Below are 13,656 nucleotides of genomic sequence, written 5' to 3'. Positions count from 1 at the left end.
AAGGGGCAAAACTCAGAAAGCACTGCTCAGTTGCTTGTGTTTTCCCCAGTACCAAGTTCACTGTCCTCCAAGTCCCAGTTTTGTTATTTTGCTCAGTCTTGCTCAGAGTTTTGTCCCTTAGTTTGCTGCAGTCTTGTTTATTTCCCTGTTGTGTTTTACCTATATACTAAAGTGTATACTAAAATTAAAGTCTTGCCATGCCTGACCCGGCATGACACATGTATACAATTTACATCATTAGAATACAACAGAACAACAACAAACAAACAGAACACAAACTTACCTTATAGAAAAGTCTACAACACATGTTCATGACTCTAATTGTTACTGATAGGTACTTCCAGCAGTACTTCCAAAAAAATACATGGGTTGTCAAATGAATTCTCTCAAGACAGTTATCTAGGGACAATTGGAAATATCTCAAGATAATTCAACTGAGAAAAACCTGAGCTGATTTCCTAGCTAAAATATAGCACAGATTTAGATAAATCCCTTACTCTGCTTTATAGATGGTACCGATAAGAAATTCCCTATTTTCTCCACAAGTCAATTTTTGTTGGTAAGGGGTGCTAGAAGTTGTATGTCCATGATTCACACTATTTTATAAGAAACTGACAACTTTTAAGCACTTTATTGTGAACTCTGCCTCAATTAGAAATACATGTTACTGTATGATAATGGGGCTACATTTAAAAATGTGAAACATTGGAAAAGTTGGTTGTGAGGAAAGATTACACTAAAATATCAGAGGTGTTTTTTATTCAAGAGCAGCTACATCCATCTGGACTTCACTGCTTTATTATGTATTTAAGACAGAGTTATAAAATAAAATGAAATAAAGTGAATGGTGCATTGGTACTATTTAAAGAGCAGAAGGACACAGTCTGGACACTGGCAGCGTGAGCTTGAGGTGGATAATAGAAGTGAGCATCTCAGAGCAGTTTGAACAGCTTCAGAAAAATGATCAAACTTCAACAACAGTGAATGTTAGAAATGGGCTGAATAGGAAGGATGTTCAGCAGAGTCTAAGATTAGAGGATCTTCTGGACTCGCTGATATAAACTAGATAAGGGTATTTTCTGAGTGACAGTGAAGCTCTTCTGTAAGTCGCTCTGGAGAAGAACGTCTGCTAAAGGTCTTAAATGTAATGTAAATGTTTCTTAGTGGGATTACAGTTTAAAACAGGAGAACTGTGGTAACAGTCTAATGTTCAGTTTTATTTATTTATTCCTTATGCATCTGCATACTGTCGAATGCCACAGAGACTGGATCAGTGAACACATCCAGACAGATCGAGCACAGGAGCTGATCTTCAGACAGGAGACTGCTGGAGGAAGCCATGACTGACTGAGGAAACACAGAAATCATCCCATAATAATTCTTAGTCAGTGAATGAACACAATTCCGCAGTTTTCCCAATCAATCCCATTCTCCTGACTGATCAGCTCCACCTTCTACCTGTTAAACCTGCACTCTGTGACTAAAATAAAGGGACAGCTTGAGGTGGAGAATAGAAGTGAGCGTCTTAGAGCAGTTTGAACAGCTTCAGAAAAATGATCAAACTTCAACAACAGTGAATGTTAGAAATGAGCTGAATAGGAAGGATGTTCAGCAGAAACAGGAGGAACACTTAAGAGGCATCACCAGCTTTTCTTCTTCTCCCTTGTCCAGATTTTCTGCTCCTTCAGAGTTTAGCTGTGGAGTTTAGCTGACTGAAACACCTTCAGATAAGAGATTCTGTCCTGCTGAAAGGAGCTGAGTTCTGTTCAGGAAACAGCTTTACTTAACTTTCGTTTCTCCTGGGTGACGTCATATGACCATTCCCACAATTTCATGAAGTCTATTTCAACCAGCAGGTGGCGACAGAACTTTACCAACAGAATTAAAGTGTTCCAACATGCAGATTTACCTAATATATCAAACAAACAAATAAACAACCATACTTTAGTAAATATTCGTAGGTAATTAGTGGAAGGATTTTACAGTAGATTAGACTATTAAAGTTCTGCTGCTTTTCTGAGTATCTAATCTAAAGAATCCCTTTATGAAATTAAACCAAATGATCAAAGTTTTCTGAAAGAAATAATGAAGGCATCCTTTGTTGCCTTCAGTTGTTTTATTGATAGTTTTGAAGAGTCATGTTTAGTTTTCCTCCAGTAATGTTCTGGTGGAGATTCCCAGACTCTCGTCAGTCCAACTTGTAAAGTGAGGTACTGATGAATGCAGTCACAGTTCAGTCGTAAAATAAACACTCTGCTGATTGTATTTCACTCTCATTCAGTCAGCTTCTGTCCTTCTCCATGGATTATTCTGGAGACAGAGGTGGACTAAAGGTTGGAGAAGTGGGACTGGAATCTGCTGGTTTGATCTTCTGGACTGGGACGGAGGAGTGGAGGAACAGAGCTTTCTCCTCCCTCAACTGTTGCTCCCTGACTGTTGAGGTGGCTATCCAGTAATTAGAGCGTGTCAAAATTATATTCATACATATCAATAAAGCCATCATTGTATCAATATGTGCATCACAAGCTGATCCATGATACACTTCTGAGTATATACGTTTAATTGTCACCAACAACTGAATAAGGAAGCCAGCGTGACTTGACTTGACACTTGACAAATTCAACTGTTGATTAACTGAAAGTGGGAGTTTTCCATGTAATGTGTTATTCAGAGTATTCAGTCGTACCACAAGAGTAGGTTGTTGTCATGACTCAAATAAATCTGACTTTGAGTTCTGCAGAGTGTCTGATTTCCTCAATCTTCTTCAGTGAGTTCTGGATCATCTGCTGAACCTCTGTCTGGGTTCTTCCCAACTTAATCAATGAAAAACACAATTACAGCAGCAAGTAGTGAGATTACCTGAACTTAACTTAATATATTCAACTAGTTTTTAGTTGTTGTTGTTTTTACTGTCAGAGACTGGCTGTTATCTGGGCCAGCTAAGTGGCTTTACAGCGTAGTCTGCTGACTGTGTGTGTGTGTGTGTGTGTGTGTGTGTGCTGGTGGTGTTTTTTTCTTTGCTTGATTTTGTTTTCTAATGAAGCACATTCTTAATTCACTTTCTCCTTTGAGAAATGTGCTGTGTAAATTAAAGTAATGTAGAAATAAAAAAATAGATATTCCCCTATTTGGTGTTCTGATGGGTCGAGATTGGGTATCGTATATGAATAACATTTTATCTATATTATGTTCCTATGCAGTTCTCATGTCATGTGGATGTGGGCATTGTCATCCTCTTCAGGATATGAATCCGTGGATAATGTAAGGGAAGTGGTGGCTAAGTGGGTTAGAGCACCGGGTTATTGATAACAGGGTTGTGGGTTTGATACCTGTGCCCACCTCTCGGGGAACATGTGCTCGCTGTGAGTGTGTGTGTTTCAGTAGTGTGAGTGTGTGAGTTCACTGCACAGATGGGTTAAAAAGGCGAAGGCCGAATTGTGTGTGTGAATCAGGTGTGTTCAGTCATTGTATGTTTAAATGTGTGCACTCACTAACACACCTTCCTCATCAGTGTAACACACTGAGAGCACTGAACCTGATCCTGATGCTTCTTTATTATGAGTTATTACAATCTTCCAGCAGGGGGCGCTGTATAATACATTCTGTTGTGCTGATTTACAGTAGAAAGAGTATATAAACTCACATGGAGACACTGTACAGCAGATTTGGTGTATTTATTTATGTAACAGATTATTACATTATTTCATTCCTTGTATTTTTGTAGCTTTTATTTACAAGTGTTTCCATCTGAAGATGACTTTGATGTATTTAAGTAGGAAAAGGACCTCATTTCTAAAGTTGGACAGGTGTGATGATCAGTGGAGCTGAGTTTTTACCTCTATAACAGAGACTGGGACAAAAGAACGGATAGAGCTTCTCAGTGAAAGACTTACCAGTGAAAGAGTAGATATGAGATCTGGTCTCAACATCATAGAAGGAGACCAGACCCTCCTCATAATCCACAAACACCCCCACCTTCTGGGGAGCCTGCTTCAAGGAGAGGGGGACAGATGGACTGGCTGCTGCTCTATACTGAGTCTCATTCCTCAGTAATAATGTCCAGTATCCATCCTCAGGGCTAGGTGTAATCTGTCCCTTCCTGTTGCTGGACTCTCTGGTCACTCCTAAAAGCCACTGAGTCTTCCCTCTGACCTGCACCTCATAGTAAAATCTCCCTGAGGAGAACCCCTCTTTCCCCAGCACACAGACACAACGATTAAACCTCTCTGGATGATCAGGAACATTCTGTCGTTTGTCTCCACATGTGACCTGTTTCCCATCATCAGACAGGAGGAGTTCAGGATGAGCTGTATCAGGATCCAGAGTCACGTCCACTGAGAGAGGATTTTAAGTAAATCAGTTTAAATCAGGTTTAAGATCATACAGCATGTAATGGAGAAGACACAGGTAGTTAATCATGTGATCAGTGAGAGCCCACACACCTGCATGCTGCTGAATTCTCCTCAGTTCTGTTTGGAAAAGGAAAATAAAGCACATTCATTCATTAGTTTCATTTACAGTTGTGTAATTAGTATAAACCAGAATACCTCATTAACACTGGAGGATACACAGGACAGTGCTGCATGTGGAAAAGAGCTACAGTGCTCTGATAGCAGTGTAATAACCATGTAACTACAGCTAATTATTAACAGCTGAATAAAGAGTTATTATACTGTCATACATATGGAAATACTATCAATCTCAGCTTATGGTTAGATGTGTGTAATTACATATTTAAATTATGCATCATGTTGTAAATTACATCCACAAGATGAACAATCCAGAGGAATGCAGGATTTCTACTGTAACTGTCTCACTATGGCTCCACAATGGCTAAGATTCTTAGTTTCATGTTTTTAATCCTTAATTTAATTGAATTTTTATTCATATGGCATCTACATGCTCCTAAGCTTTATCAATACTTCAGAGGTTTTTAGAAAGTTTGCTCCATGAATATCTCAGGTATTGATTAACAGCTTAGAGGGTTGATTTTACGTCAAAGTGAGGGCTGAATCAGTTACGGCTGCTGTTCAGTGGATGAAAGCTTTAACTTTTAGCGCTCCATCCTAATGGAACTAGAAGTGTTTCTTATTTTTTAGAGTGTGAATCCCACTGTAAGATCTGCAAGGCCAGGCTTGTTCAGTGGCAATTCAAAGTGCATTACATAAACAGACATAAAGAGACATAAAGACAATAAAATCAGAGATCTAACATCCCGGAAAAGCAAGGGTGAGCTCTAAAAGATACCGCTTTCACCCACTGTGTTTCACACTGAATGTGGGTCAGGGTTTACGACCATACTTTTATCTTTGTAGTTTAATGACTCTTAATGATCATTAACAACTTACTGATCTCAGGAACCTTCTCCATCTCCTCACTGAGATCTCCCTGAAGCTGAGACAGAGCTCTCCTCAGACTCTCCACACTCAGATGAGGGTCAACGCTGACGTCAGTCCAGTTCTTGGTGTGTGGGGGTCTGCAGAGGGACGGGTAAATCTACAGTACAGCAGGAGAGAGGAGAGACCCCTCAGCATGGGCAGTGCTGTCCATTGCTGGACTGCATTACTACTGAGAAACAAGGGGCTCTGACCTGCAGGAGGTGGAGGTGGTCCTCAGTGTGGGAGAGCTGCTCCAGCTCAGTGTCTCTCCTCTTTAGCTCAGTGATTTCCTGCTCCAGCTCTTTAATGAACTCTTCAGCCTGCCTCTCTGCTGCTTTCTGCTTCTCCTCCATCACCTCCAGCAGCTCAGCCTGGCTTCTCTCAATGCAGCGCAGCAGAGCTCTGAAGACCTCCACACTGTCTGCTCTCTCCTTCTCTGTGCTTTTCTAATGGAGGATGATGAACATTCATATAAAAGTATTTATCTATTTTAACTGATTGATGGTTAAAGGACTCACTTTATTGATCTCTACAGAGAGCCTGATCTCCTCAATCTTCTCCAGTCGCTCCTGGATCATCTGCTGAACTTCTGCCTGTGTCTTCTCCAGCTGAGTCTGTGATTATCAGGCAAAGTATGATCAATCTTTTAAAGGGGTAAATTTTATTAGAAGTTTAGTGTTAATAATTCTCAGTCTGAAAATCTCTCACCTTCTTCTCTCCACTCTCCTCCTTTATAGGAACAGTGCTGTGGGTCTTGTGGTCTGTCTCAGTGCAGAACTGACACACACACGTCTGGTCGTCTCTACAGAACAGCTCCAGGGGTCTCTCATGTTTCTGGCAGATGTAGTCCTCCAGGTTCTCCACAGGATCCATCAGCTTGTGTTTCTTGAGTTTAGCTACAGTTTGATGAGGCATCAGATGAGTGTTACAGTAAGAGAGCCCACAGTCCAGACAGGACTTCACAGCCTCCAGCTTCTCCTCACTGCAGTAGACACACAGCACCTTCTTAGGTTTGGAGGGACGTTTCTCTGGAGCTCTGCTGGACTTCACCTGAACTGAGCTCTTGAACTGAGCAGCCAGTCCAGAGATGAACATGTTCACAGACAGTTCAGGTCTTTGAAGGAATTCTCTCTTACAGACTGGACACTGGCAGTGTGAGCTGCTGTCCCAGCACTCTCTGAGACACACCATGCAGAAGTTGTGTCCACATGCAGTAGAGACTGGATCAGTGAACACATCCAGACAGATCGAGCACAGGAGCTGATCTTCAGACAGGACACTGCTGGAGGAAGCCATGACTGACTGAGGAAACACAGAAATCATCCCATAATAATTCTTAGTCAGTGAATGAACACAACTCCACAGTTTTCCCAATCAATTCCATTCTCCTGACTGATCAGCTCCACCTTCTACCTGTTAAACCTGCACTCTGTGACTAAAGTAAAGGGACAGCTTGAGGTGGAGAATAGAAGTGAGCATCTCAGAGCAGTTTGAACAGCTTCAGAAAAATGATCAAACTTCAACAGTGAATGTTAGAAATGAGCTGAATAGGAAGGATGTTCAGCAGAAACAGGAGGAACACTTAAGAGGCATCACCAGCTTTTCTTCTTCTCCCTTGTCCAGGTTTTCTGCTCCTTCAGAGTTTAGCTGTGGAGTTTAGCTGACTGAAACACCTTCAGATGAGAGATTCTGTCCTGCTGAAAGGAGCTGAGTTCTGTTCAGGAAAAAGCTTTGCTTAACTTTCGTTTCTCCCTGAAGTGACATCATGAGGTCACTCCCACCATGTCATGAGGATGGTTTGTTGCATGTCCATGTTTTGGCCAACAGGTGGTGACTAAACTTTACCAACTGAATGAAAGTGTTCCTACATGCAGCTTTATTTAATATATCAAACAAATAATTAAATAAACAATCATCCTTTAGTAAAAATATGTAGGTAATTAGATAAGATAAGATAGTCCTTTATTAGTCCCACAGTGGGGAAATTCACAGTGTAACAGCAGAAAGGGATAGCAAGACACTCAGTTACAAAAAATTAGATAAATAATTTACACTATATACACAATATAAATAAGAATAAAAAAGCAATAAACAATATTATTTACAGCAAAAAACTCTTAATTGCACATGGGGGTGGGATATTGCACATAGTATTCCCTGAACATGAACATGTGTGTGTAGTTAAGTGTGTGTGTATGTGGTCCGCTGGGAGCAGTGCTGGTTGTGCAGTCTGACGGCAGCAGGAAGGAAGGACCTGCGATACCCCTCCTTCACACACTTGGGGTGAAGCAGCCTGTCGCTAAAGGAGCTGCCCAGTGCTGCCAGAGTCTCATGCATGGGATGGGAGCTGTTCTCCAGCATGGATGCCAGCTTGGTTGTCATCCTCCTTTTTCCCACCACCTGCACTGGGTCTAAGAAGCACCCCAGGACAGAGCTGGCCCTCTTTATGAGTTTGTCCAGTCTCTTCTTATCTGCCATCGAGATGCTACTGCCCCAGCAGACCACTCCATAGAAGATGGCAGATGCCACCACTGTGTCGAAGAACATCCTCAGGAGAGCTCCCTGCACTCCAAAGGACCTCAATCTCCTCAGCAGGTAGAGTCTGCTCTGGCCTTTCTTGTAGAGTGATGTGAATGTTGAAGTGACCTCAAAGACTAACAGAAAACAGAGAAAAATCAAGTTCAAAAAGGTACAAATGTCATGGTGTGTACGGCCAGACAAGTAGGGATGAACACTTGCAGAGATGGAATCAAAGCAAGAACGTTTATTAAACGTAACAAATACAAAGCAGGTGCCAACAGAAAACAAAGGGCATAAAACTAAGGATCAAAACGGGGAACACAACAGAATGTGGCAAAAATACAAACCTGGGACTGGGAGGAGCAGGGAGCTGAGCGGGAATAATAACAAGAGGGTGAACTAAAGAGGGGTCTGAACTTAAGCCACAAGATAAGCTAACAAGCCTATCTTGGACAACAGGGGTACTTATAAGCTTGATCCAGAGCTTTGAACATAGGGGTAGCTGGGGAGCCAGCTGCATGACTAGAAAACCTGACCTGAGTATGCTTGCCTCTTAGACCAGACTATATCTCTTGACTAATAACAGAAGACTAGATCTAGAGCCGTGCTCAAGTCAAGTCAAGTGGGTTTTATTGTCATTTTAACTACATACAGAGTACACAGTGAAACAAAACAACGTTCTTCCAGGACCATGGTGCAACATAGACAGTGCATACAAAACACAAGTGCAACACAAACAAACAAGTGCAGACAGACAACACAGTACAGACAGAGAATAATAAATAATTGCCGGTAGTGTGCAAATTGTGCAATGTGTAATAAATAGACTCTGAACATACAGGGGTAGCTGGACTAGAAAATGAGGCAAGCCAAACCTGAACATGCCACCAACACATGGGGTATCACGGAGAGTCAAGAAGACTTAATTCACGGCCAGGAGTGGCTGTCATAGAGCTCCTTAAATGCTCCCAGTCCCAGGTGCAACTCATGAACAATGAATAAACACAAATGAACAGGAAGTAAAGTGGAAGTCCTTATATGGGCCTGTGGGCAGGGGCTTGAGATTGCCCTGACTCAAATCTACACTAAGAATGTCCAGAAAGTGTACAAAAAACACAGGTACTGCCAGGAGTTCACAACCATGAAGCAAGAAGGTCAAAAAGGAAAACAGTCAAAAAAGTCCAGGACTACCTGAACAGGGTGAGCCCAAAAAACACAAAAGTGACATCTGTTAATGCTCCTCAAAAATAAGGAAGGGCTTTTAAAAGGGAAGACGATTGCAGAGATATGGGATTCAGGTGAGAGGGATTGGAAGTGTATTAACAAAAACCTGACCCTGACAGAACCCCCCCTCCTTCCGACAGGCGGCTCCAGACACTGAAGAACCAGAATCCTGAGGCCTATCCTTAGGTAGCATCCGGATCGGCCTGTACCCGATGGAAATCTGAGAGGAGCGAGGGATCAAGGACGTCCTCCCCGCTGACCCATGACTGCTCCTCTAGTCCATAGCCCACCCAGTCTATCAGATACTGAAGGTGGGGGCCATGCCGGCAAGAGTCCAAAACCTTCCTGACGATGTACGTGGGTTGCCCATCAATGTCCAGAGAAGAAGGAGGGTCAGCAGGAGGTACGAGGAGGGAATTTGTAGGCACAACAATTTCTAGAGAGACACATGAGAAGGGGCTATCCTGTAACTGAGGGTAACTGAAGGCCATTAGAACCACACCCTCTGTCCTGCTCTGTAGACAGATGCAGGACGACGGCTCTGGACTGCCCTTTGGAGCACCTCTCATGTCTGTTCATTTGTAGTCATCCATTCATCTACGGCAGGTACTTCTGAGGGTTCCCGAGACCAGGGAAAGAAGCTGATACCCTAGCACACATTAGAAAGGGGTTAGACCAGTTAAGGCATTAATTAGTCCATATGGCATCACTACATATTCATAATGACCTGTTCTATTGCCATAGACATGATAAAGGTGCATGTATTTGTCACTGTACAGTGTACACTGTACAGCGAAATGTGTCCTCCGCATTTAACCCATCTGGTAGTGAACACACACTCACACATGTGTTAGGGGCAGTGAGTACACACACACACCCAGAGCGGTGGGCAGCCAACTCCAGCGCCCGGGGAGCAGAGAGGGAATCGAACCCACAACCCTATTATCGATATCCCAGCGCTCTAACCGCTGAGCCACCACTGCCCCACACATGAGTGGCAAGGGATAATGGTTCTTGCACTTTTTGAACACTTAAAGTGTAAACACAAGAGTACCACCAACAACCATGAAGCAGGAAGGTCAAAAAGGATCCAGGGAGCAGGAAATACTGAAAAACAGGAAAACACAAAACAGTCACAAACAAAGTCTGGACTGTCCAGGATTACCTGAACAGGGTGCAACCAAAAACCCACAGCAGTGACAAAACTGAAGGGCAAGAAAGGTCTTTTTAAAGGGAAGGTAATTGCAGAGAAATGAAATTCAGGTGAGAAGGACAGGAAGTGGGGCGGTAACTAAAATTCTGGTGACATCGACCTCTGGTGGCCAGAATGTGTAGTGTCCTGGGGCAGATCCCTCTGAAAAACACATCTCCCCTGGCTTGATCAAAAGAGACTCACACCCAGATCTCTTAACGCTGCTTTGTGACAACTTTCATTGCGAAAAGCATTGTATATAATTGAATTGAACTGAGCTGAATTGGGAGCTCTGTTTTCAGTGTTTTTGTGTGGATGCAGCTTTTTAAAAATGTTGACATCAAGCAGTAAACTGATTAATGACTGGGTTTACTGTTTAATTAGCCTGTGACAAAACAGGCATTCAGACAGAAAGCTTCAAGAACTCAGGAGTGAGATTCAGAAACAGCAGCATTAGCATGGGAGTGTCATGTAATGCTCAGAGAAAAACTATGTTTTAAAAAATTGTCTGTGGGTGGAAAAAAAATCAAAAAGCCTAAAAATAAGAGGGAAAAGAAAGTGATGTGTTTTTCAGGAGTAAGCACATGGAGGAATCATGTTGATCTGGACCAGTGTGGCTCACACAGTGTAATTGTTATGATTGCTAAGAGATATGAAACATTAGAATAGAGAGTCTCTGGAATCAGATCACTCACTAATGCTTTTTCTTGAAGCTATCATTCACTTTGAGGTGTTCTTGGAAGGACTTCTCTTGAAAGGAGACTCGTGACCACCGTCTTTCATTTGCAATAATGAAACATTTTATTCCAATCAAAAGTCCAGTGTGGAGAGAGCCTGTCAATTCTTTGTGCCCCTCTGCTCTCCCTCTAGACAAAGGAACATCTCACGTTTTATACCCTTCTACAGGTCATGTGTTGTTGCACTGTTTCCATATATAGGATGTCACTGGTGCCGCAGAAGGTACCGCAGCATCCGGTCCAACACAACCAGGCTCTGCAATAGCCATCAGAAGCCATCAGACTTCTCAACTCAACTCAACTTCTGAACTGATGTCTTTTCTGTTACATGCACTCTCTCTCTCTCTCTCTCTCTCTCTCTCTCTCACCAACCATTTACCCCAGACAGTATGGGAAGCATTTTTGCACAAAGCATTTGCACAAATAACTTTACTACCTCACTGGACTCAATATCTATTGCACACTGCATAATTTGCACACTACCCCCAATTATTTATTATTCTCTGTCTGTACTGTGTTGTGTTGTCTGTCTGCACTTGTATTGTGTTACACTTGTGTTCTGTCTGCACTGTGTCTATGTTGCACCACGGTCCTGGAGGAACGTTGTTTCGTTTCACTGTGTACTCTGTATGTAGTTGAAATGACAATAAAACCCACTTGACTTGACTTGACTTGTCTAACTCCACGAGGGGTGTAAATCAACCGTCACATACTATGGAAAGTATGTTCAACCTAAACCACCTCCTATATTTGTTCAGTTCATGTATGGTTTTACCAAGTTAGGCCTGGGAATCCATTCTCCTTTTTTAAGTCTAACCCATGGGCCTCACTTTATTAAACACCCGCAGAGCCAATGTATATACACTACAACTTAAAAATAAAGGAGCTACAAGTGGTCCTTTAAGTGATGCCATAGAAGAACCACTTTGGATTTCATTAAGAACTAGGTTTAGCATGGAGATGAGTGTGAGAGTGAAGAACATTTAATGACCCAATAAACTTTCTTTTGATGCAAAGGTTTATTTACAGATTAAAAGGTCACATCTGTTACAAAAATGGCTTTTTATGGGACCAAAAGTGGTTCTTCTATAGCATTTCTCAAATAACCTTCTGTAGCACCTTTAGTTTTAGAGTGTAGTTAGGAAAGGCATGTACTGCTGCTGATACCCCTGTTATGATTTGTGGACCATGAGTGCAAGTTGAAGCCTTCCTGTGTTATGTATCCTGGAATACAGCCATGCAGACTGACCATCCAGACTCAAGCTTCTTGGGGTTGAAACCCATCCAATATGCCTCATTTCCAAATGACAGAACACACAAGACAATTAATGTAAGATGTTTATTTACTTCTGAAGAAAAAAGGCTTTTGTCTAACAAAATAACATATCGACTGTTCACCAAAAGAAAGTTAACTTAATAAAAAATAGATAATAAAAAGACATAACTACTCAAACATAACATCAGACAGAACCAAAAGGTAAAAGATTCCACTCCCTTACAAAATCCAATGATAAATTCATTAAGGCTCAACACTTATACATAATTGCTCATCCTACATTCTCGCCCATGTTAACCAATGTAATTTTCAGCATAATCAAGTAGAGCCCACTGCATCACATAAGTTCAACATGGATCATGTTTACTAAATTAATGAAACAGATCCCAGGTAAATAAATGTATGCAAATGCATATATATGTCTAGATGACTAGATCAAAACATCCCCATAATTATTCAGACAGGTATTGTGGGGTGTTTCTGGTATGCAGAAAATGCAGTACACACCAAAAGAGCTCAGAAGAAGGACAACCAGTGAACCGGTGATGCTCATGGGCACATAAGGAGCATTGATGCTCATTGAGGCTTCACGTCTCAACTTACAGGACTTACAGGATCTGCTGCTAATGTCTTGTTGCCAGATAACACAGGACATCCTCAGATGTCTGGTGATGTTCATGCTTTAAATGATTAGATATGTTGTGGTGGCGCATAAGAAATCTACTCAATGTTCGGCACTAATATTGAAGTACTAATGTTATGATTAATTTATAACTTCAATAAAAAATATATATATTTTTGTGTAAAACATTATTATTATTTGCAAATGTTATGTTTGTATCAGATAAAGGTCTTTTAGTTCTTGTTTGGAGGATGTCCACCCATTCCTCCTGTAGAAGACTTGTAGTTCTAAGGTACTGCTTTCTCAGCTGCATTGCTCTTTTGAGGTCTGTAGAATTTCAATCATGTTTAGGTTGGGGTACTGTGAGGGCCACAGCAAAACCTGGATTTTGAGGTTATATATATATAAACTCTCGATTTTTCATAGTTTTTATTGACATTTAAGTTCATTGAATAACTACAAGGTAAAAAGTTCTTTGACCTTTTTTACTTTGATAGTACAAAGTAAGACAGGAAACTGCCGGCCCTTTTGAGCAAAATTAACTTAAGCCTTTTTAGGGAACCATTTGGGGTTTTAAGGAGGTCATTGGTTAACAACTTGCAATGGAAGTAAATTAGGCTTTGACAGCTATAATTGATCATTTACAATCCCTTTATCTAAATAAAATCAGTATAGGAACTGTGTTATAATGGGGTCAGTAAAAGTAT

General features: G+C 41.4%; 1 protein-coding gene across 1 annotated transcript; it reads right to left on the bottom strand.

Moving 5' to 3' along the window:
* Nucleotides 1–3,655: 3,655 nt before the first annotated feature.
* Nucleotides 3,656–6,952, bottom strand: LOC140561920 (E3 ubiquitin-protein ligase TRIM39-like). Its single transcript, XM_072687190.1, has 6 exons — nt 6,087–6,952; nt 5,897–5,992; nt 5,591–5,824; nt 5,349–5,496; nt 4,443–4,469; nt 3,656–4,334 (listed from the first exon to the last, which is right to left on the bottom strand). Exons 1-6 carry the CDS (start codon nt 6,699–6,701, stop codon nt 3,793–3,795), a joined length of 1,662 nt encoding a protein of 553 aa, XP_072543291.1. The 5' UTR covers nt 6,702–6,952; the 3' UTR covers nt 3,656–3,792.
* Nucleotides 6,953–13,656: the final 6,704 nt, after the last annotated feature.

This window comes from Salminus brasiliensis, chromosome 9 (genome assembly GCF_030463535.1).
Source record: "Salminus brasiliensis chromosome 9, fSalBra1.hap2, whole genome shotgun sequence".
Taxonomy (NCBI): Eukaryota; Metazoa; Chordata; class Actinopteri; order Characiformes; family Bryconidae; genus Salminus; species Salminus brasiliensis.
Note: the sequence above shows the minus strand (reverse complement) of the source record. Positions and strands in the feature narration are given on the sequence as shown.